The sequence below is a fragment of the Orcinus orca genome, chromosome 11, assembly GCF_937001465.1.
Source record: "Orcinus orca chromosome 11, mOrcOrc1.1, whole genome shotgun sequence".
Taxonomy (NCBI): domain Eukaryota; kingdom Metazoa; phylum Chordata; class Mammalia; order Artiodactyla; family Delphinidae; genus Orcinus; species Orcinus orca.
The window spans coordinates 93,314,249-93,339,348 of NC_064569.1; the positions used below are offsets into that span (position 1 = coordinate 93,314,249).

General features: G+C 40.9%; 1 protein-coding gene across 1 annotated transcript in view; it reads right to left on the reverse strand.

Annotated features, from left to right (window-relative positions):
• Window positions 1–5,037: 5,037 nt before the first annotated feature.
• Window positions 5,038–25,100, reverse strand: part of FAM227A (family with sequence similarity 227 member A) — a 72,065-nt gene continuing 52,002 nt past the window's right edge. Inside the window, exons 12-15 of the mRNA XM_049694941.1 lie at window positions 24,000–24,157; window positions 22,113–22,265; window positions 15,888–16,028; window positions 5,038–5,187 (exon numbers count right to left, since the gene is read on the reverse strand). Coding sequence (XP_049550898.1) covers window positions 5,049–5,187; window positions 15,888–16,028; window positions 22,113–22,265; window positions 24,000–24,157 — 591 coding nt within the window. The 3' untranslated portion in view covers window positions 5,038–5,048. The remainder of the gene's footprint in view (window positions 5,188–15,887; window positions 16,029–22,112; window positions 22,266–23,999; window positions 24,158–25,100) is intronic.

The following is a 25,100-nucleotide window of genomic DNA, read 5'->3' on the forward strand; positions in this document are numbered from 1 at the left end:
ATCCAACCAGAATCACAACAGAGACACATTGGGAGGATGGGAGAGCGGAAGTGTGTGCAAGTGAGAGAGAGCCCAGTCCTCACTTTTCCTAGTGTGAATTCAATAGATAATGCCTAACACTAAAAAATCAAGGAGCCAGAGCACCATGGTATTTAGACATATGGAGGAAAACATACCAAAACAATCACTTAGGAAAGTGGAAAGTGTTGCTGGGGAACGGGAAAGGGGGTCCGGAGGAGTGCAATTTTTTGTAACAAGCTTTGTAGAACTATTAATTAGTTAATTTAATAAGCCTTATATTATGCTTTGCATTAGTTAATTCAATCAGTTAATTTAAGGTGCCTTATATATTACTTTGCATCACGCACTGTTCTAAGTGCTTTCTTTACAAATGTTAACCAATTTAATCCTCCTAACAACCTTATGCTGTACATAATATTATCACCCCCATTCTACAGATAAAAAAACTGAGATGCAGAGAAGTTAAATGATTGATCAAGCTTACACAGCTAGTAGGTCGTGGAGCTAGAATTAGCCAGGTGGTCTGGCCCCAGGTGGTCTGGCCCCAGAGTTGCCTCTCTATTTGATTCTTAAAGGATGAATATGTATTACTTTAATTAAAATAAAAACAAAAATTTAAAAAGTGTGATTTTTAAGAGGCTTTATTCCTAACTTTGAGTATAGACAGACAAAGTTCTAAAATGTAATAAGTTATTTTTTTCTATAAGCAATTAACTGGAGCAGAATGCTAAACACACATTAGCTAATCATTAATCCCCTCATCAAGAATTTGCTGAATCCCGGGAATTCCCCGGTGGTCCGGTGCTTAGGACTCTGCACTCTCACTGCCAGGGGCCCAGGTTCGATGCCTGGTCGGGGAACTAAGATCCCGCAAGCTGCATGACATGGCCAAAAAAAAAGAATTTGCTGAATCCCTACTATGTGCCAGCCACAGGAATAGGTGCAGGAGACTCAATGCTTAATGATAAAAGGCCCTTGGGAGACTTACAGTACAGAGAGGGAGACAGACAACTCCATGACTACAGTAGGACATATTTGGTGGAGTACAAAATAGGCAGTCACTAGGGCAGTCTGGGGAGATTTCCTGGAAGTGACAACATCTGAGTGGGCTTTAAGGGTCAGATAGGATCTAGCCAGATGAAAAAGTGGCCAAAGTATGTTCAAGGAAGAGGAAAGAGCAGTGAATACTTGTTAAAATGAACTGAACTGGTTGTTTCCTCTTCCATTCTAAATTCTAAAATGGATGTCAAAAACAATAGTATTAAAAGCCCCTCTTAACCTGGAGATTCCATAGCCTAAACCAATGGGGTGCAAACCATGCTGCTATACTCCAATATCAGTGACTGTTTCTCTAATCAAAGGAAAAAATGAATTGATAAAACTTTCTTTATATTAAGTTTACCTCTTTTTTAATCTTTATTTATTTATTATTTATTTATTTTGGCTGCACCGGGTCTTAGTTGTGGCATGCGAACTTAATACTTGCGGCATGCAAACTTATTAGTTGCAGCATGCAAACCCTTAGTTGTGGCATGCATGTGGGATCTAGTGCCCCGACCAGGGATCAAACCCCAGCCCCCTGCACTGGGGGCGCGGAGTCTTACGCACTGGACCACCAGGGAAGTCCCAAGTTCACCTCTTAAGCCTTGTTAGGCTGTAGCCCAGGCCCTGGAGTCTGACTACTGGTTTCAAATCCTGGCTCCACTGCTTACCAAATGTGAGCACCTGAGCCAGTCACTAACCTCCCTAAGCCTCAGTTTCCTCAGTTGTAAAATGAGGATAACAACATCCCATATCTCACAGAAGTGCTGTGAGAATTAAATAGTACACGTATCATGCTTAGGAGAGAATAAGGACCTGGCAAACACAACTACGTTGCGTACTCAAGGTGATAAAAACAAATGAGTAAGTAAAAGTTATAATTAAGAGAAAAGTTAGTTGTGATTTCTTAACATATTATGTGTTATGTTATTTTAAGATAACTTGGCAGCTATCTAAAGATTCATATTTTATCTTAGTCAATAGTCCTTTATTACCAAAATAATTTGGTAATATTTTTATAGGTTTCTGCAAAGAGCACCATGACTTCTAGTTGTCATGTCCCCGACAGATGGGAAAATCAAGGCTCTGAACTCAGGAAAATGCCGAGTATGTCAGCATCTGATCCTTTACCCTTCGGTGCATGTGCACTTGAAGCTGGCTTCGTCCTCTATTCTAGCGCAGAAACGATGTGAAACAACTGCTGGATGCTTTCTCAAAAATGGGTCTGCCCCAAACCTCCCAGTCCAGAATGTTCCAATGTAGTTCCTTGCACTGCTTTGGGCTCAGCAAGTTTTCATGGTATGGAAGGTCTGAGAGCTTTGAGGAGAAGTGCTGAACCCTGATCTTCTGTGTGTGTGTCAGAGAAAGCTTCCTGGAGGAGTCATTATTTGCACTGACTTTGAAGAAGCAGGAGGAGCTGGCTGGGGAAGGAGGCCAGGGGTAGGAGGGGAAATTTTCCTGCAGAGGAAGAAGCTTGTGCCAAGCATGGCCTGGAGGCTGGAAGGTAACTTGGCCTCTTAATGCAGCTGCAGGGGCTCAATGTGGCTTGAAAGGTGGTTGGGAGTGGTGGGTGAAGACAGAGGAGAGAGGGGAGGTGGGCAGGGCCACCTCATGAAGGCCTCGAGTCTAAGAGTTTGGATTTTCTCCCTAGGATCCTTAGGGGTTGAGAAGAAACTGCAGGTTTTAAGCAAAGGAGTAGCCTGATGAGATATGGATTTTTGAAAGAGACCCATGGGGCCTTAACTCAAGTGAGTCTTAGTTGCCTCCTTTGAAAAACAAGAAAAATAGGGGGACTTTCCTATTTTTGGTTAAGAATCTGCCTTCCAATGCAGGGAACGCGGGTTCGACCCCTGGTCGGGGAACTAGGATCCCACATACCACAGGGCAACTAAGCCCACGTGCCACAACTACTGACCCCCTGCACCACAACTACAGAGCCCACGTGCTCTGGAGCCCACCTGCACAACTAGAGAGCCCATGCGCCACAATGAAAGATCCCGTGTGCCGCAACTAAGGCCCCACGCAGCCAAATATAAATAAATATTAAAAAAAAAAACAAGAAAAATAAAATTTACCTCACAGGACTGTTCTGAGACTTCAATAAGATAACCGATGGGATATGCCTATCACAGGGCCAGGGAAATCTTCCCTTCAATTTCCCTTCCAGTGTTTGTAACAGGAAGAGCAGGTCTGCTCCTCCTCAGGCTCCTAAAAGTCTGGGGTCACCAGTCCTTAATGATCTCTGAAAGAGGTGTCTAGGGGGACATTTTTGGACACAGGCTGTGCCCCATCTGAATGTGAAACTTTTAGACTTTGGAGGCTCTTCCCTATGAATAAGAACTTGTATATTTTCTGGAGCTTTGACATTTCAGTCCCCCATGATGGGTAAGCACAGGGTAAGGACTGCCCTAAGAGATGAGAACCCAGCTGGTCCAGGGCTTAGAAGACCAGGGAGTCTTTCTGGGCTGGGCCAGACCAGTGCTCTCAAGCATGCTCGAAGGCTTCCTGGATTAAGGAATGTAAGAAGCTTATGAAAATAATATATTGCCTATTAATTATTGACAAGTTCTATGCCAGACTCTTTATATGGGTTAGCTTGTTTACACATTAACAAACTTCCACATTTATTATGGCCAAGGAAACAGGCCTGGAGAATTTAGGTAACTTAACTGAAAGTCACAGAGGGGGCAGGGCAAACCCCAGATCTTTTTAGAGTCAAAGCTCCTTCTACTGCTTCATCTTCTCCTGTGGGGGAAACTAAAAGGTAACTCCCTTACCCGGTTAATTGTTACCTGGGGTTCATCCAGGGTAGTCATCCCCACCCATAGATGGATCCACAATGGATCCATTATAGGAGAAGATACTGGAACTCCTATTTATATATTTTTATCTCATTCTTTTTAATTTCTATTTTCTGTATGTATTATATTATAGTATACATATTATATTAGCCTAGAACTATATATATTACTACTGAATAATTAATATATTATGAGGGGCTGAGTTCTCATAAATGTTTTACTAAGAAAGATACAAGATCAAGAAAGCTTGTGGACTACTGATCAAGTGGTATAGTCAAGGTTTCACATAGAGGTAAATGTTTGCCGGAGACTTTGCAAATCCCTCAAAGTACATACATACTCCCTTCATGGAGACCACCATCAGCCATCAGGACTTTAAAAATCCAAATATGGCCACGTGGTTCCCTGTTTAATATCCTTCGTGGCTCCCCACGACTTAGAAAATAAAATCCCTTCATGATTTGTCCAGGAATCTTCTCCAGGCTCACCTCTCCTGGAGCCCCTCACACACTTCCTTGACCTCCTGCCACATTACTTCCTGCCTCTGAGCCTTTGCCTCTGCTGCTCCATCTACTGAGAATGCCAACCCCTTGCCTCATCTACCTCCTCCTGCCTTACAAACACCTTATCTTTTCCAGACTCAGGTCAAGGGACACCACTTCTATAAAATGTGTCTGCATGGCTCCCAGGCCATTGCATTCTTTGTCTCCTTTGTCTAACAGCACTTCTGGAACTTATGGTATTTATTTGTTGATATATCTGCCTTCTCTCTATCAGACTGTGAGCCCCTTGAGAATAGGGACTGTGTCTACTGTTATTTACCCAGGGTCTGCTGCAGGGAACTTTTGAAACCTCTCCAAATCTGGGCTTGTTGCTGTATAAAATGCACTGGATAATCTCTACCTCATAGGACTGTTATGAAGGTTAAAATGAGGTCATGTTTGTATAGTGTTTACCTTAGTGCTCGGTACAGAGTGAACAGTTAGTTAATGGTAGCCATGATTATTATATTATAATTTAATATTGTTAGCACGACTAAAAGTAGTGACCTAAGCAAAAATCTCCCCACTCCTGCTTTTCACTCAGCCTAGGAAAAACTATAGTGGAATCCTTCCCCTATCCTGGGAATAGTTATTTCTATTTCTCAGCGTTTGGCCACAATTTTCTTTTTCTCCTGTTGTTGTTCTACCTGGTAGCAGAAATATCAGAGATTTTGTAGGGACTTCCTAGTTCCAGGGAATGGAATTCATCAGGGCTTGATGGTGAGAAGGAAGAGTAGTTCAACTTCTGTTTCCATTCGCTTTCCCTCTCCTCTTTTTCCTTCCTGTGGGGGAAACAAAAAAGACATCAACAAAAATTGGCTCAAAAATTCAGTGCGATTTCTTCAAAGGTTTCAGTAGAATCTTGATAGGTATTGAAAGAAAAAGTTTACAAAACAGTCAGTAACATTGGCAATAGCAAATAACTGAAGAGTTATTCAGTTCAGAGTGTGTTCAGTGTGTTCAGAGTGCTGAACACACTGCAACGACTCCCTCATTCATCTTCTAAGTATTGACTGAGGACCTGTTGGGTGCCAGGCCCTGCACTAGGCCCTGGGAAAAAAAGGTCATCTAGGGCAGTATTCCTGACCTTAAGGACAAACCTCAATCTAGGGAGATGGACAAGCAAATTTATAACTAGAGTAGGCTATGTTCTGTGGCATGTGATCAGGAAAGCACAAGACAATACCCTGAGAAGGCAAGTCAGGGAAGACTTCCTGGAGGTGATGCCTGAACTGGGTTTTAAGGGTTAGTGAGGGGTTAGCTAGATTAAGAAGTAGTCGAAAGGGTAGGGGAGGGACAGACTGGGAGTTTGGGGTTAGCAAATGCAAACTATTATATAAAATGGGTAAACAACAAGGTCCTACTGTATAGGACAGGGAATTACATTCAATATCCCAAGATAAACCATAATGGAAAAGAATATAAAAAAGAATGTATATTTATGTATAACTGAATCACTTTGCTGTACAACAAAAATTAACACAACATTGTAAATCAACTATACTTCAATTAAAAAAAAGAAGTAGTTGAAGGATAGTCAAGTCTGAGGGAATGACAATAGTATTGGTGAATTAAAATAGTTGGCTTTTTGTATTTCTGAGAATCTAATATGGATATCAGAAAGACTGCTAATGAGTGACCATTGAACTTATAGTATTCCATGGCTCAAACAGGTGGGCCTCAAGCTAAACTCCTAGTATAAAAAAAATGTGGTCTTTTTCTGGTTTGAAGGAAAATTTCGACTAGAAGGTTTAAGACTGAAAGTTTTCCTTGGCTAAATTTCTTAACTCATTAAGCTTTGGTTTCTTCTTCTCTGAAATGGAGAGTATAACACCATCTATCTGTGATACAGATGGTTAGTTAACAACCCATCATCCACTCTCCCCTTTTACTTTAGCAATGGAGCCAGATTTAAAAAAAAAAACCCGTCACACATTTCCCAGCCTCCTTTGAAACTAACATCACCATGTGACTAATATCTGGCCCTTGAAATAAACTGGTACTGTTATATGGTATTTCCAGGCAGGTTATTAAAAAGGGAGAGGGTAATAGGAATTGACTACACATGGGCATGAGGGAACTTTCTGGGGTGATGAAAAATTCTAAAGCTAGATTGTAGTAATTGTTGCAAATCTCTGTAAATTTACTAAAAGTCATTGAATTTTGTACCCTTAAAGTGGGCAAATCTTACGGGAAATTGTACCTCATTAATATTATAAATATTAATTATAATATTTACAATTATATCATAATTATAAATATTAATAATTATTATTTTAATAAAAGAACATTTTAAATGTTTTTAAAACAATATTTTATTAAAAAGAAAGAAATTGCTGTAGCCATGTAGTCACATTCTAGCAATGAGACATAAGTGGAAATGTTGTTTGGGACTTCTGGAAGTGCTCCTTAAAAGAGAATGTGGTTATAGATTAAAAGTAAATGAATGCAGAAAAATATACTGTGCTAACACTGATCAAAAGAAAGCAAGAGTAGCTATGCTAATTTCAGACAGAGCAGCCTCGAAAGCAAGAAAAGTTATCAGGGATAAGGAAGGGCATTATATAACGATAAAGGGGTCAGTTCTCCAAAAAGACATAACAATTCTTAACGTGTATGATCCTAACAAAAGAGCATCAAAGTACATAAGGCAAAAAGTAATTGAATAACAAGGACAAATAGATGACTCCACTATCATTGTTAGAGACCTCAACACCCCTCTAATCAGAAATGGACAGATCCAGCAGGCAGAAAGTCAGCAGTGACATAGTTGAACTCAACAATACCAACAATCAAATGGATGTAATTGACATCTGTAGACTACATCACCCCAAAACAGCAGAATACACATTCTCCACAAGCTCACATGTAACATTCCCCAAGACAGACCAAATTCTGGGCCAAAAAATATACCTTAACAGATTTAAAATAAGAGAAATCACATTATGCCTGCTCTCAGACCAAAATGGAATCAAACTAGAAAATCAGTAACAGAGATAGAGCTGGAAAATCCCCAAATACTTGGAGATTAAACAGCATACTACTAAATAACACATAGGTCAAAGAAGAAATTTCAAGAGAAATTTAAAAATATTTTGAACTAAATGAAAATGAGAATACAACTTATCAAAACTTGTGGGATTCTGGAAATGCTCCTTGAAAGAGAATGTGGTTGCTGAGTGTGCTGAAAGCAGTGCTTAGAGGGAAAATTATAGCATTATATGCATATATTAGAAAAGAAGAAAGATCTGAAATCAATCATCTAAAGTTCCCACCTTAGGAAACCAGAAAAAGAACAAATTAAATTCAAAGTAAGCAAAAGAAAAGAAATAATAAAAATTAGAGCAGAAGTCAATGAACTTGAAAACAGGAAATCAGTAGAGAAAATCAACAAAACCAAAATCTGGTTCTTTGAAAATATCAATAAAACTGATAAGCCTCTAGCCTGGCTAATTAAGAAAACAAGAGAGAGGACACAAATTACTAATATCAGAATCATGAACATTAAAAAGATAATAAAGCAGTACTATAAACAACTGGTGCATGAAATGGACCAGTTCCTTTTTTTTTCCAGCCTCACTGTGTGGTTTGCAGGATCTTAGTTCCCCGTCCAGGGATTGAACACGGGCCCTGGCACTGAAAGCAATGAGTCCTAATCACTGGACTGCCAGGGAATTCCTGGACTAATTCCTTGAAAGACACAATATGCCAATAGTCACACAAGAAGATATAGACCATATGAATAGAACTATATATATATTAAATAAATTGAATAAAAAATTAATAACCTTCAGAAACAGAAAGTAGCAGGCTCAGATGGATTCCCTGGTGAATTCTATCAAACATTTAAGGAAGAAATTATACCTATCTACAATCTCTTTCAGAGGATAGAAGCAGAGGGAATACTTCTTAACTCATTCTACCAGTCAAGAATTACCCTAATACCAAAACCAGACAAAGATGTTACAGGAAAAGAAAACTATAGACCAATATCTCTCATGAACATAGATGCAAACATCCTCAACAAAATATAAGCCAGTCAATCCAACAATGTATAAAAATAATTCTAGGGCTTCCCTGGTGGCGCAGTGGTTGAGAGTCCGCCTGCCGATGCAGGGGACACGGGTTTCATGCCCCGGTCCGGGAAGATCCCACATGCCGCGGAGCGGCTGGGCCCGTGAGCCATGGCCGCTGAGCCTGCGCGTCCGGAGCCTGTGCTCCGCAACGGGAGAGGCCACAACAGTGAGAGGCCCGCGTACCGCAAAAAAAAAAAAAAAAAAATTATACACTGTGACCAAGTGAAATTTGTCCCATGTATGCAAGGCCAGTTCAGCATTTAAAAATCAATTAATATAATCTGACACATCAACAGGCTAAAGAAGAAAAATCACATGATCATATCAATAGATGCAGAAAAAGCACTATAAAAATCCAATACCCATTCATGATAAAAACTCAGCAAACTAGGAATAGGGGGAACTATTGCAACTTGATAAAGAATATCTACAAAAATATGCAGCTAACATCATACTTAATGGTGAGAAACTTGAAGCTTTCCCACTAAGATCAGGAACAAGGCAATCATGCCCCTCTCACCACTGATTTTCAACACTGTACTGGAAGTTCTAGCTAATGCAAAAATACAATACAATACAGTAAAACGTATACAGATTGAGAAGGAAGAAATAAAACTGTCTTTGTTCACAGACGACATGATCATCTATGTAGAAAATCCAAAAGAATTGACAAAAAACTTCCTGGAACTAGTAAGTGATTATGGCATACTTGCAGGATACAAAGTTAATATAAAAAAGTCAGTCGTGGGCTTCCCTGGTGGCGCAGTGGTTGAGAGTCCGCCTGCCGATGTGGGGGACACGGGTTCGTGCCCCGGTCCGGGAAGATCCCACATGCCGCAGAGTGGCTGGGCCCGTGAGCCATGGCCGCTGAGCCTGTGCCTCCGGAGCCTGTGCTCCGCAACGGGAGAGGCCACAACAGTGAGAGGCCCGCGTACCGCAAAAAAAAAAAAAGTCAATCGTGGGAATTCCCTGGCAGTCCGTGCTTTCACTGTCGAAGGCCTGGGTTCAATCCCTGGTCGGGGAACTAAGATCCCAAAGCTGTGCGGTGCGGCACCCCAAAAAATAAAAATAAAATAAAAATTTAAAAAGTCAGTCTCTTTCCTATTGATATATATCAGCAATGAGCAAGTGGAATTTGAAATTAAAAATACAATACCATTTACATTAATACCCCAAAAATGAAACACTTAGGTATAAATCTAACAAAATATGTATAAGATCTGTATGAGGAGAATTACTAAAGCTCTGATGAAAGAAATCAATAAGAACTAAATAAGTGGAGAGATATTCCAAGTTCATGGATAGAAAGACAATATTGTTAAGATGTCAGTTCTTCCCAACTCGATCTGTAGATTCAATGCAGCCCTAATCAAAATCCCATCAAGTTATTTTGTGGATATCGACAAACTGATTTGTAAAGTTTATATGGATAGGTAAAAGACCTAGCATAGACAACACAATATTGCAGGGGAAAAACAACACTGGTGAACTGACACTATCTGACTTTAAGAATTACTATAAAGCTACAGTAATTAAAACAGTGCGATATCAGTGAAAGGACAGACAAAGAGATCAATGGAACAGAATAGGGAGCCCAAAAAGAGACCCATATAAGCATAATCAACTGATCTTTGACAAAGGGGCAAAGGCAATACAATGGAGCAAAGACAGTCTTCTCAACAAAAGGTGCTAAAACAACTGGACATACACGTGCAAAAAAAAAAAAAAAAGAATCTAGACAGAGACCTTACATCTTTCATAAAAATTAACTCAAAAATGGAGCATACACATTTTGAGCAAAACTCAAAAAAAAAAAAAAAAGCAAAACTATAAAACTCCTAGAAGGTAACATAGGAGAAAATCTAAATGACCTTGGGGTTGGTGATGACCTTTTAGATATAACATCAAAGGCTTGATGCATGAAAGAAAGAATTGATAAACTGGACCTTATTAAAATTAAAAACTTCTGGTCTGCAAAAGATAATGTGAAGAGAATGAGAAGACAAGCCATGAACCGGAAGGAAATATTTGCAAAAGACACACTTGATAAAAGATCGTTTTCCAAAATATACAAATAACTCTTAAAACTCAGTGATAAGAAAATAAAAAACTTGATTTAAAAATGGGCCAAAGGGACTTCCCTGGTAGCGCAGTGGTTAAGAATCCACCTGCCAATGCAGGGGACACGGGTTCAATCCCAGGTCTGGGAAGATCCCACATGCTGCGGAGCAACTAAGCCTGTGAGCCACAACTGCTGAGGCTGCGCTCTGGAGCCCAAGAGTCACAACTACTGAGCCCACGTGCCACAACTACGGAGCCCACGTGCCGGAACTACTGAAGCCTGCGTGCTGTGACTACTGAAGCCTGAGCGCCTATAGCCCGTGCTCCGCAACAAAAGAAGCCACCACAATGAGAAGTCCCCAAAGATCTTAACAGATACCTCACCAAAGAAGATATACAGACTGCAAATAACGTATGAAAACATGCTCCACATCACGTCATCATGGAAATGCAAATTAAAACAACAGTGAGATACCACTACACACCTATTATGGCCAAAATCCAGAACACTGACAACACTAAATGTGGAGCAAGAGGAACTCTCATTCATTGCTGGTGGGAATGCAAAATGGTACATCCACTTTAGAAGACAGTTTGATAGTTTCTTACAAAACTAAACACACTCTTACCAAAGGGTCCAGCAATCACACTCGTTAGTATCTACCCAAAGAGTTGAAAACTTACATCCACACAAAACCCTGCACATGAATATTTATAGCAGCTTTATTCATACTCGCCAAAACTTGGAAGCAACCAAGACATCCTTCGGTAGGTGAACAGATAAACTATGGTACCTCCAGATAATGTAATATTATTTAGTCCTAAAAAGAAATGGGCTACCAAGCTATGAAAGGACAGGGAGGAACCTAAAATGCATATTACCAAGTGAAAGAAGCCAATCTGAAAAGGCTGTATTCTGTATGATTCCATCTATATGATATTCTGGAAAAGGCAAAACTATGGAGACAATAAACAGATCAGTGGTTGTCAGGGTTTTGATGAAGGGAGGGATGAATAAGAGTAGCACAGAGGATTTTTAGGGCAGTGAAAATACTCTGTATGATACTATAATGATAGATACATGTCATTATACATTTGTCTTAACTCATAGGATGTATAACACCAAGGGTGAACTCTAACATAAATTATGGACTTTGAGTGATTATGATGTGTCACTGTGGGTTCATCAGTTGTAACAAATATACCACTCTGGTGAGGAAAGTCCATAATGGGGGTGGCTCTGCAATGTGGTGGGGCAAGAGTGCATGGGAAACATCTGTACCTTACTCTTAATTTTCCTGTGAACCTAAAACTCCTCTAAAAATACATTTAAAGAAAGAGAGAGAGAGGGACCGAGAGACAGAGATTGAGAATGACATTAGCCCCCTTCTTCCCTTCCTTCTTATAGTATCTGGTCTGGAAAACAGACAGGTTGCCTGGAACTCCAGCAACTTCTGTCTTGGTGGAACACGGAAGTCCCAGAGGAAGGATACCAAGGGCTAGGATGGTGGAGCCTGGCTCCCTGAAGCCCGTGAAACACCGTATCAGGCTATATCATCTACCTTCAGACTTCTTTTATATGTGAGAATCAACCTTTGGGCCATTGTTATTTCTAATTTTTCTGTTATATATGACTAAATAAAATCCTAATTTATATATTACATCAAAGAATTGTTCTGAGAGTCAAATGAAAATTGGAAGTTTTTCTTGTGCTTTTGTTTTTCTTTCTGGGGAAATTAAAGAGGCTACAGTCTTGGGCATAGTAGATTAGTAGAAAATAAAAATAGTTAAGCGGAAGTTGGCTCTACCAAATGCAGGATCTTTACCCCCCTTTCCTTTCCTCTGTTTCCAGAATGCCATTAGCCAGGCATATGTCCCACAGGCAAATGATTGGAGGATTCTTCTCCTAAGAAACTGAATGGCTGATATTGGAAAGTCTCTCAAATGAGAAAGCTGGCTTGCTTCCTGATCATGAAAAAAAAGAGAGCCAACCAACTGAGAAGCCATGACCACTGATACCAACTTCCACTGTCAGCTTTTTAGAGCTTCACCCCTAAATCTAAAGACAGCCCAGGGGACTTCCCTGGTAGTCCAATGGCTAAGACTGCGCTCCCAGTGCAGGGGGCCGAGGTTCCATCCCTGGTCAGGGAACTAGATCCCACATGCTGCAACTAAGAGTGAACCTAAAACTAAGAGTTCTCATGCCACAATTAAAGATCCCACATGCCGCAACTAAAAAAAAAAAAAGATTCCCACGTGCCGCAACTAAGACCCAGCACAGCCAAATAAATGATGAGAGTTCAAAGGTGAGAGTTCAAAACAAGAAAACAGTCAAAAAAATGTGAAAAGGTACCCAAGAAAAGGAACCCACAGAAATAATATGGGGGTCAGAAACTTTAAAAATAAAGATTAATGTTCTCAGTAATAGCTGAAAATATTGCACCCATGAAAAAGTATAGAATGCTATGAGAAAGGAACAACCAAAATATAAGACCTCACTCTAGGAAATTAATACTACAGTAGAATTCTAAAAATTAAAAGAAGTCATTGGAGGATAAAATGTAGAGACTCCTCTCGAAAGTAGGACAGAAATTCACACAGATGCCAAGAGGAGAATAAAAATAAGAAAATTAGAGAATCAGTCCAGGAGGTATAACAACTGAGTATAACAGCTCCAGAAAAACAGAGCTAAGAAAATAAAGGGAAGAAAATTACCAAAGAAATAATAAAAGAAAAATTCTCAGAATTGAAGGACACTACTCTCCAGTTTGAGAAGGCTTCCCAATCCCAATGAAACATATTAAGAAAAAGAGTCATACCAAGGCACATGATTGTGAAACATCAGAATAATAGGGAGAAAGACAATATCTTAAAAACTCCCATGGGGGTTGGGGGTGGGGAGGGTGGAGGTGACATACAAGACCATAGGAATCAGAACGGCATCAAATTTTTCAACAGCCAAACTAGAAAGTAGGAAAAAAAATGTTTTCAAATTCCTGTGGAATATTGACTTTGAACTTAGAATTTTATTCCCAGCAAAACATTTGTCAAATATTAATCAAGAGCAAAGTCATTTTGGACATGTAAAGACTAAAAAAGCTTTCTACGTACCTTTCCCTTGAGAGTTACTAGAAGATGTGCTCCAGCAAAATGAGTAAACAAGAAAGAGAAAGACATGTGACCTGGGAGACTCCAACAAAGTGAAGTTGACTAAGGGAAGCCCTAGGATAATGGTGAAAAGAAGCCCCAAAATGATAACTGAGAGCAGACCTTGAGCACACCAGTCCAGACTGGAGGAGGATGAGGGCCTGAGAAGGAGAACTCCAAGATTAAAAAAATGAAGAAGAAATTATCAGAATATATTCTCACTTTCAGGATCTTCTGCCACAACTTTTTCTTAACCTTAGGAGTCTACATCTGCTTGCAGTGGAGAGAAAAAGGACAAGCAGCTAACTGCATCTGTCCTGGTTATGATCACGTTACCTAACAGAATATATTAATATGATATACATAGAATATATATGGTACATTTGAGAATATGGAAAATGATGCTGCTTGGTTTTTGATAGCTTTTAACAATCTGGAAAACCTTATCAACAGATAACGTCTAAAAGGAAATCAAGAAATGCATATGTAAGCATGTTACTTAGAATAATGGATGTAAATTCCAGAATTGAAAATTATAATTTCTGTAGACTCTTGGATGCCTATGACTACAGGATGGTAGAATCTAGAAGGTGGCATGTGAGACCCTCTGATGCCCCTCATTGCCTCAACTCTCCCTCACTCTCTAATCAGCCAGACCTAACTGCAGTCTGGTAACTTTTAGCTCTGCAAATTGGCCTGAACATCTCTCTGCCTAGAGTTCCAGCCCATTCTTCCCCTCCCCCCTTGCCTAGCAAATATAAAGAACTGACTGCTCCCTACTCTGTTCTCTTTTGAAGTCCTCTCTCAGGAGCTATGCAATTTGTTGCATGTTATCTATTTCCATATCTTTTTCCTTCTTCTATACTATGAGCCCTTGAGGGCAAGAACTTTAACTTATTTATTTCTTTGTATCCTTAGTGCCTGGCATAGTAGGTCTTCAGTCAATGTTCACTTGGCTTCTCTGTACCTCAGTTTTCTATTCAGTAAAATGGGTGTTATGCTATCTAATGGGGTTTTGTTGAGATACAAATAAACTGCGCATGTTGTTTTTGTCTGATGGCATCTCACCAATTCTACCCCATGTCACTGACTTTGCCTTGTTCTCTCAGGCTGCAGGGACGGTCAGGTCTGGCTAGTAATAGCACTGCTTCTTCCTGAACACAGTGTTGGTTCAGAAGGGATGTGTGGAACCATGAACCAAGCAGAGCCATTGAAACGGAGAAGGGCCCTGTGGGGCTCCTGGACACAAAAGCCTTTTTGTCCCCTCTTTCTTGTAGGCAAGACTCCAGCCTCCATGACTTTCCCTGAGTTCCAAAGGTCAGAAGAGCAGACAAGAAACCAGCTGAGGCAAGACTAAAGGGACCAGAGAAGCTCATCAAGATTAGGAGACCTGAGATGAGATTAAGGGAGTGCAGGCCCTGCACACACCCTAATCTTGTCAGCAACCCTGCCCTTGAACTACTGCTATAAAACTCCTCATCAAATCCTCCCGGGTTGGGACACACAGTTTCGAGGGCAGGAGCCCTCTGTGTCCTCCTTTGCCTGACAAAGCAACAAATCTCTTATTTTCTACTTTACCCAACACTGTCTCAGAGATTCAGTTCGGCACCAGTGTACAGAGGCTGAGCTTTTGGCAACACCATCAGAGACTTTTATTGAGGCTTGGTTTATGGAGGCTGGGAGAGGGTGTCTCTCTTCCTTTTAGGTCATGCACTTAGAAGGACATAGGGTTGGGGCTGTTCTTGGCCCTCTTTCTTTCTTTGAGGGCAGGGGCAGCTTGAAAAGCAAGCCAGCACACAGAGGCAAAGAGGGTCAAGAAAGAAAGGGAGAGAATCTGAAAATATCATTGAGCCCTTAAGTCCATTGTGGCTGCAGCCAGCCTGAATGTGGCCTCTTCCCAGTTACTGAAGCCACAGAGATGTTCCTTCCACTCAAGCTGGTTTGAGCTGGGTTCCTGGCACTTGCAACCTATGAGCTCTGACTCATAATACACTTTGTAAAGTACAAATGCTTGGCATAGAGGAAGTACAAAGTCATTGGTAGCTCTTACTACTACCATTAATAATAATAAAAATAAAGTGAGAGTTGAGTGACTAACACATAAAAGCGAGTGGACTTATATGTATACTTTTCCACGTATTAAGAATTCCTAAAGTGTTCACATTTCTACTTTTCCCATGGTCTTCGTTCAAACAAACCTCAAAAGAAACGCAATCTCCCTCTGATGGCTTCTTCTAGATTTCTTTTCAGGGGAGTCCTCAATGAAGGTTGAAGGCTGGATGAACATGTGGTTCGCCTGTTTTTTGTCTTTTGCTCTTTGATCAATATTCTTCATCTCCCTGTGGGGAAAATCACAAAGACACATGGAAAAAGACTAAAGAGTCAGCGTTATCGTTTCACTCTATTTTCACATGAAAAGAGAGGCAAATATTTACCAATTCATTCATTACATCTGTCAGGAGCAACTGACTGAAGCAGAAAGCTGACTGCGCCGCAGCAACTCAGTCACTGAGCCCCTGCTATGTGCTGGGAGTCATATAGCCCTGGGGGACACAGGGGAATAAGATGTGGTCCCTGACTCAATGGATCATACTCAAATTAGGAAGACAGGTGAGGAAAACCAACGACCTGAGAGAAAGCTGAAGCATGAGCTTGAGGGCAGGCTGAATTCAATTTGGGGCTCTGCCATTTGCTGTGTGTTCTTGGGCAAGTTACTTAACCTCTCCTTGCCAGTGTACTCATCTCAACATGGTAATGTAATAGAACCTACGGTAGTGGTGAGGATTAATTCAGTTACCATAGGTCAAGCGATTAGCACAGTGCCTGGTACATAGGAAGTGCTCAATTAATGTTGCTGCTGCTGCTGCTGTTATTATAGGAGAAGGTTTTCAGTGGAGCACGTTCAGATACGTTTGGGGTACTCAACGGAAATGCTGAACTGGAAAATATACCAGCTGATCTGTGAAATGTGAGTGGACCTCCACTCGATGAAGAAGCAGGTTATGGACATTCAAGGCAGCCAAAAAACAATAAATATGCATTCAAGTGAATTAAGATGCTGTCATATACTTCTCTGCTGCTGCAGAATAGATGTAGAAAGACTGGTGTTAAGAAACCAGTGTTGAACTTGGCCTAAACCAGTGGTTATTCCAACAGTGAGGGTCTTTCCCCAAGTCAAAGGAAAAAATTGTGTTGACACAAAATTCTCATTTTTGGCATCTTCTGCCACAACTTTTTCTTAACCTTTTGAAGCCTGCGTCTGCTTGCAGTGGAGAGACAAAGAACAAGCAGCGACCTGCATTTGTCCTTGCTGTGATGACATTTTCTAACAGGAAAACTTGGTCATAATTCCTTGATAATATTTTCTATATTGTCATTTCTTGATTTGTTGAAGTCTATACATGTCTTAGGCTCCTATTTTCCACTAGTGGAAGCATCTTTAGCTTGTATGAGAGAATCATATGTTGAAACGTTTCATAAAACTCTGCAAAGGGCATTTTGAATTGCGGGTGCTTTGCCCCCATACAAGTTTAAGGATCAGGGCTCTGGACTCACAAGGAAACTAAGTTCTGCAGCAGCAACTGACCCCGCTCCTTCATTGTACAGCTCCATCTGCATGTGCCAGCTAGGCTCTTCCTCCACCTAGAGCAGAGACTCCAGCAAAACAGCTGCTGGATCGCCTTTTCTAAGGGAGACCGCTCGCTAGGCCTCCCCAGTGGCAAACTTTCCAACACCAAGGCCCAGTGCTGTTTTGGCCCCTGCACTCTTCATGGTGTGGGGGTCACACATATTACCTCTAATAGCCGTCATTTTCTGAGCACTTCCTGTGAGCCAGGCACTAAGCTCGACATCTCCTTTAACCTACACAACTACTCTGTGAGTAGTGTCCCTGTTTTGTAGAGGAGGTATCCAAGCCTCACATGGGCTAAATGATGGACCTAAATCATACTGAGGGTGAAACAGAGCTGTTCCTACAGCTTTGGTCTGTCCAAGGTCAATGGCAGTGCTCCCAGCTGATACGCTACATTAGGGGAACAAGTGGTAATTGATGTCCCAAAAGAGTCCTAGCCCACCTACAAGTATCAATACTATTCCACAGGGGCATTTGTCACCTTTTGATCTTGTTACGGCCACCATTAAAAAAAAAAAAAGATAGTGTTCAAAAATTTAAACATTTATAAAAGTAAAGAAAATTGTATAATTAACATCATTTACCCATTATCTTGCTTTATTAGTTATCAATCTGAAGTCAGTCTTGATTCATCTGTTACTTCCCTTGCCTCCCATCCCAAATGGGTTATTTTAAGGCACATCCCAGACACCATGTCATTTCATCCATAAACACTTCATTATGTACCTCTTTAAGACATGATTCTCAAAACATAACTACAAAACTATTATAATGTTTTTAAAAAAGGGAATATACCAATAAAAGGAATTTCTTAATATCATCTAAAACCAAGTCAGTGTTCAAATTTTCCCAGTTATTTCATAATTGAGATAATTATCTCAAGCGGTTGATTTAAGTCAGGATCCAAACAATGTTTTGATTAATATATCTCTCCAGTATCTTCTAAACAATAACAGCACCTCCTCCCTCTTTTATTTTCCTTGCTTTTTATGTACTGAAGAAACCAGGTTATTTGTCCTACAGAATTTCCCATTCTGGATTTGTCAATTGCATCCCTGGAGTGCTTGACAAGGTCCTCTGAGCTCTGTGTGTCCTTTAAATTGGTGGATGCAGATGGTCACCATTTTTTAAAAGTTTCTTGAAGTATAACATACATACCAAAGCGTGCACAAACTCTAAATGTGCACCTCAAGGAGATTTCATGTATTGAGCACATCCATGTAACCAGCTCCCAGATCAAGAAACAGAACGTTGCCAGCCCCCTAGAAGCCCCCTCATACCCCTGCTCAGTCATACCCTACTTTCCCAAGGGTAGCCCTGCCCTGACGTCTAACAACATGGATGTATTTTAAGGCCACCAGTTTTTTCTGGAGACAAAACTTGGAGAATCACTTTATTAATAGAAGCCATGCTGAGTTTCTTGATAATACCTTATCTAACAAAAAGTGGATGTATTTGGCAATGTAATTGCTAACACATAATTACAAAGTTTCTCCTGACTTAAAAAATCTTTACTATAATTCACCTGATAAGGATGTCATTATTAAAAAAGGATTTCCTTATATATTTCTCAAATAAATATTCTGTAGGCTTAATTTGTTTTGTGTTGTTTTTTTTTTCCGGCCACGCCATGTGGCTTGAGGGATCTTAGTTCCCCAACCAGGAATTGAACCTGGGCCCTTGGCAGTGAAAGCGGAGTCCTAACCACCGGACCACCAGGGAATTCCCTCTGTAGGCTTAATCTTGAATATTCTATATGAATTTAATGTTAACCCTAAACTATTTTTGCCTTGTTAATGCCACAGCTGGGTGTGGCTATGGGGCTAAGTTCTGGCAAATGGAATGAAAATGGAAGGTATATTTGTGACTTCCAGGAGGAAGTCCATCTTCCTTCCCACTGGCTGGAATGTGGACCTGATGGCTGGAGCTTGAGCAGCCATATTGGAACATGAGGCTGAGGATTATGGAGCAATAAGATAAAAGGAGCTTGGACCCCTGACACTGTGAACTGCCATATCTACTGGACTCCTTTTAAATGAGAGAAATAGATTTGTATCTTGTTTTAGCCACTATTTTGTGCTCTTCTGTCACTGGAAGCCAAATCTAATTCTAATTTATACAATCATTTACTGTGGGCTTGGTTATGAAAAGGCTTTACATGCCTTATTTTATTTGATCAATACAACCCTACAAAGTAGGAAATACTATCTTCATTAAATCAACAAAGAAACTGAAGCTAAATGACCTATGTGACAGATCAAATATCATAGAGCTAGTAAGTGAAAAAGCCTATATTCTGGCTGTAGCTCTGCCATTCATGGGTCCCACCCTCAAGAACTGTTACAACTATTGGAAGAGACAGACATTACAAAACAATGTCTTGTAAACAAAATAAAATGCCTGGTGCATAGAAGGTGCTGAAAATATTTGCTGGGACAATGAACTACAGAACAAACAGCATAATGAACTACAGTAACAGAGGCAGAAGCAAAGAACCCTAAACAGCAATTCCTGTGTGCTCTCCCTTAACCCACCGTGACCTTCTCCTCCCTCACCTGCACCTCCAATCTCTCCCTCTTCATATAGGCTTGAGTCTTCCACCTTATTTTTAAATAGCCCTGTTACCATCCAATCTTGCCTTTTGATTCAGAATTTTGTTCCTCTGCCTCCTAGTTACTCCCCCCTCCCACCCCCACATGGGGACTCATACCTTCCCCTTAATGTCCCATGTTCTAGTGTCTGACTGCTCTCTCTACCAAAGCACCAAACCTGTCTCAGCCCCAAGTTTCTGTGTCTGGCACTCACACTGCTAATTACTACTTCCCCTTCTTCTCTCAGCTTCATTCTCTGTTGGTCTGCCTTTATATATAAGCTCTCCTCCTTCCTTCTGGTCATTCCTTCTCCCTCTGCCCCATACTCTATCCTCTCCCACATATGCAGTTGCCCTCTAAGGTTCTGTCCTTTGACCTCAGCTTCCACATCTGTAAAATAAGGATAAACAACTGTGCCTATCTATACACACCATTTTATAACGTGATTTGGGGGCCATTAATATGTTGTGACCATCTTTCCTTGTAAAATAGAAATAGATCAACATCACCATTTTTTTGGCTGCAGAGTACGGACGTTTGATAGTTTATTTAATCAATCATCTTTTGATGAAGGTTTAGGCCGAACTGCATTTCTGTGCTGGTGCTTAACAAGTGTGTGTGTATGTGTTGTTTGTCTGTGTCCCAGCACATTTTAGAAATAACTTCATTGTATCACTTTGCATAACAAAGTATTTATCTATGAGCTCGTATTTTTCTTTCTCTCATATTATGGCAGATATAGATGGCTGTCTAGCCAATAGCAATTTCCCCCTTTCTCCCCTGCAAACTGAATCCAGTTTTGTTTTGGATAACAAAGTGACCAGTTCTGGTCTAAGCCAGTCATGCAAATCTCCTTCTCCTTTCTCAGATACTTCTCAAGCTTCTCTTTCACGGTGGCCACATGAAAGAGTTATGGGGGCAGGCAGAGAAGACATGTGAGACAGAGAGTGAAAAAAGAAGGTGAGCTCCTTTTTACCAAAAAAAGAAAACAAAAAAAGCCAGCTAATAAAAGCAGGAGGAATAGTAGACGTAGAAAATCACCATTTTGCGGCCCCAAAGGTAACAACGGATTCAGGCAAAGACCGTGGATGGATGTTAAAACCACTGGATGAATGTTGTTGGGATAGCATATTCACAGTCTCAAAGAATCACACCATTCATTGCTGACTAATTAGAAAGGCAAAAATGTAGGCTTACAATGGAGAGCTCTGGCAGAGACACCTTAAATAAGCAGCGGGGCAACCCGACATTAAGTTTCTCCTAATGAGGTGTAACAGGAATTTACAAGGTCTCTGTGAAGTATTCTTGGCAAAAAGACTTAACCTGAATCTAATCAGTCCTCTAGTACAGATCCAATGTCCATCTTATAGGAAATATGAGATCATTTGGAACAAGTTAAATGATACCCCGAAGAAATAATCAGAAAAATCCAGAACGTGGCTTGAGCTTTTCAAGAAAGTCCATGTCATAAAAAATAATTATAATAATAATAACAAAGCTGGGGGCCAGGGCACTATCATAGACTAAAAGACACCAAAGAGAGAACGTCGAAATACAACACCTCCAGGTATTGGATCCTTGAATGGATCCTGGAGCAGCAAGTAAAACCAAAAATGGTACTTTGGGCACAATTGGGGAAATTTTTATTTGACCTAATTATTAGAGAGAGAAGGAAAATGTGGCAAAGTGTGAATAATTGGTAAATGCAGTGGGGGCATAATGGTGTCCATGGCACTGTCCTTTAAACTTTTCTGAAAGGTCTGAAAAATTTCTAAATATAATAAAAATATTGAAGAGGGAGAAGGCAGAGGAAAATGTTCATAATATGCTGCTAATGGGGGGGAAGTCTAAAAACCGTCTGGCAGTATGATTACTACTTTTGTTTAGAGATCCAGATGTAGGTGTCCAGGAAAAAAGATTGGAAGAATTTATAGAAAAATGTTGGCAATGTGTACCTGTAGGTGCTTTTCCAGGTTCTTTGTTTGTTTTCATTGAGCATAAATGTTTTTGTAGTTAGGAAAAAAATAACTTTACGAAAATATCCGGCCTCTGTTATCGTGGGGTTTACATTCTGACCACAAGAAAGCGGAATGCGCTTCACAGGTCATTACAGGGCTGGACCCCAGTTACAAATTAGTGTGATGTGTTGCCATAGACAAATGCTGAAACCACGCCTCTTCCCCTGAAGGCCCCTTAAATACCTGAGGAAGTTGTTGTGCAGCTCCTCCAGGTACGCATTGAAATGATTCCACTCACTCCAGTGAAACTGGTTCAGCTGGTGGAGGTCGTCCCTCCGCTTCTTCATGCTGCTCAGGGTCAGCCTGATGACCTCAGCGTATGTCAGGGTGGACTCAGTGGCTTTCATGTCGAGGAAAACCCCACACTGTCAGTTGGTATTGACTCAGCATTATTATCAGTGGGATGTGTCCAGTACACGGGGAGGAGGTGGGTGTGATAGCAGGATGGGGAAACCGACCTGGTTCTGGAAATCTGAGCAGGAAACCACTCCATGGCCTGCTTGGGAAAGAGAGAAGCTCTCCTCTCCATGGCTAGGCCATTCCCCATCTTTTAATAAAGTCTTTCTCCCCTCCTGCTGATGGAAGGGCTAGGAAGTGCTTGTTTTAGACTACCATCTAAAATTCTTACTCTCTTATCACAGTGGTGAACAGGAAGGGATTCCAACTTTCCTTTCCTCTCAGGCCCAGTCCTCATTCCCCGTCTCAGGTTTGTATGTTGAAAAGTTCTCTCTACCTTCGCCACCCCTCCACCCCTTCTGAACTGGTCAGAATCTCAGCCACACTCATCACGAGCTGTGGGACATCAGACAATCTATGTCATCCTCTACGTCTCCATTTCCTTACCTATAAAATAGATAGCACCTACCTTAGATGATGTTAATGATAATAATGATAGTTACTATTTTTTTTTAGTACCAGCTGTATGCCATTTAATCCTGGTCACAACACTACTGATTTGGTATAACCATCCTCACTTTAGGAATGAGTTGATAAAGATATTGAGCTTAGAGGTTAAGCTGTGCACATGAGATCTTAAAGCTAGTGGGTTGCTGAGCTGGGACGCAAATCCGGGGCTGTGTATCCCCAACCCAGGCTCCTTCTACTACACTACACTGTCTTTACAGCACAGTGAGGTGATATAAGGGAAAGCGTTTTATAAACAATAAAGTACTATGAATTGTGTGTTGTTAATCTCTGCCTACAGATATATAAATACGCTTGTGGGTATGAAGTGCTATAGGGCAGGAGTTAAGTCCTACCTACTTCATTATGAAAGCTCCTCCTTATGGGGCGCTGTATGCTGATAGGTAACATTCAATCATTTGTTACCTGCCGGGCACTGTGCTAACTAAGCCTTTACCGGTGTTGTGCCTGTTCTCTGCATCACAACTCTATGAGGCGGGTACTCTTATCTCCATCTTATAGATGAAAAAAATGAGGCTCAGAGAGAAGCTGGAACTTGTCTAAGATCACTCAGCTGGTGAGCAGGTGAGTTGGTTCCTAAATCCAGGTCTATTTGATTCCATGTTCTGACCCTCTACGGTAAACTGTTAAGACTCAGGACACCAACGCATATCACACCTGTTTTCTTAAGATCTGAGCTTTTTACCATATTTTTAGGATAAATGTCATGAGGGCCAAGAATTTGCTGATGGGTCTGGGGAGGGGTGTGTGTGAGGAGGGTGCTGGAAGAAACATACCCCTAGACACCAAAATTCCTGATCAATATATACTGTGGGGTCAGTGAGCATCTAGGAGGCATTACTGAGTTGCAAAATATGTTAGAGTCCCTAAGTAGTCCATTCTTTCTGGTAGAAAGGAAGAGATTATTGCACACAGGGAAATTCGACTTGCCCAGGGTCCCACTCAGCCAGTGCATGAGGCAGATTTGGAATTAAAATGAGCAAGATTCCGACCCGTAGGCTCGCAACAATGGTCACCCTTGATGGGCCCCTACTATGTGGCAGGTGCCGTGCTAAGGGCTGGATGCCTGTCTCTTCACCCCTGCTTCTGGGAAGAGGAAGCAGGGGCCTGGAGTAATGTGTGCCCAGCCCACGGCGGAAAGGATATGGGATGGTCTTGTTTTTTTCCCTCCTGACCATCAACACGTCTCTGCCAGGCTGCTGCAGAGAGGCGTAGTTCAGGAGGAAGTACACAATCAGAGGGCTCTTCCCATAAATGTTGAAGAGGTTTGAAGTCATCTCAGGGCTTTTGCAGGCAGGGTAAGACTGAGTAGGAAAGAGATAGGAAAAAAAATAAAGGATATTATCATTTTTATGGCACATATTAAGAAATGTAAAGGTACTCATATCCTTTATCTAGTAACTCCAGTTTTAGGATGCTATCCTAAGGAAATTACCCACAAGAAAAAAAGATTTAGGCACTATAATGTTTACTGCAGTGACAATTACTACAGCAAAAGGTTACAACCACCTAAATGTTCAAGGACCTGTTGACATCTCTACCCAAAGGAACAGTACGCCACTATTAAATTGTTTATGAAGAGTTGGTACTAAGATATTGTTTCAGATATAACAGTAATTTTAAAAATCAAGATACAAAATTAGGTAGATAATATTATATATTTTATATAAAATGAATATAATTATATGAAATCAATCAACCAAAAAAAAAAAAGGTAGATAAGAGACTAGAAGTGTAGTTACCAAAATGTTAACAATTCGTTCAGCAAATATTTACTGGGTGACCACTGTGTATACACACTGATCTAGACACTGGCCTTTCAGCCGAGAATAAGACGAATTCCAGCCCTCACGGAGCTTGTATCATAGTTGAGAGAAAAACAATAAACAAATCAACATGATACTATGGAATAATAAGGGCTTTAGGTAAGAATCGAGTAGGGCAGGGGGTGTGGGTGGTGGGATGGGAGACTGGGGAGGAGAGGGATCTTTTCCATGGGGAGGTCAGGGAGGACTGCCCTGAGGAGGAGTGATCCCGGCAGACCCTGAATGATGGAAGGAAGATCTGGGCGATGTTCCAGGCAAAGGGGACAGCAAGTGCAGGAGACCCCAAGGCAGACAGGAGCTTGGTGTGGCTGAGGGACAGAAACCAGGCCTGCACGGCTCAAATGAGAACAAATGATGAGGCTGAAGAAGGAGCAGGGTCTTTGGGCCACAGGAAGAAGTTAGGATTTTCTAAGTGTGATGG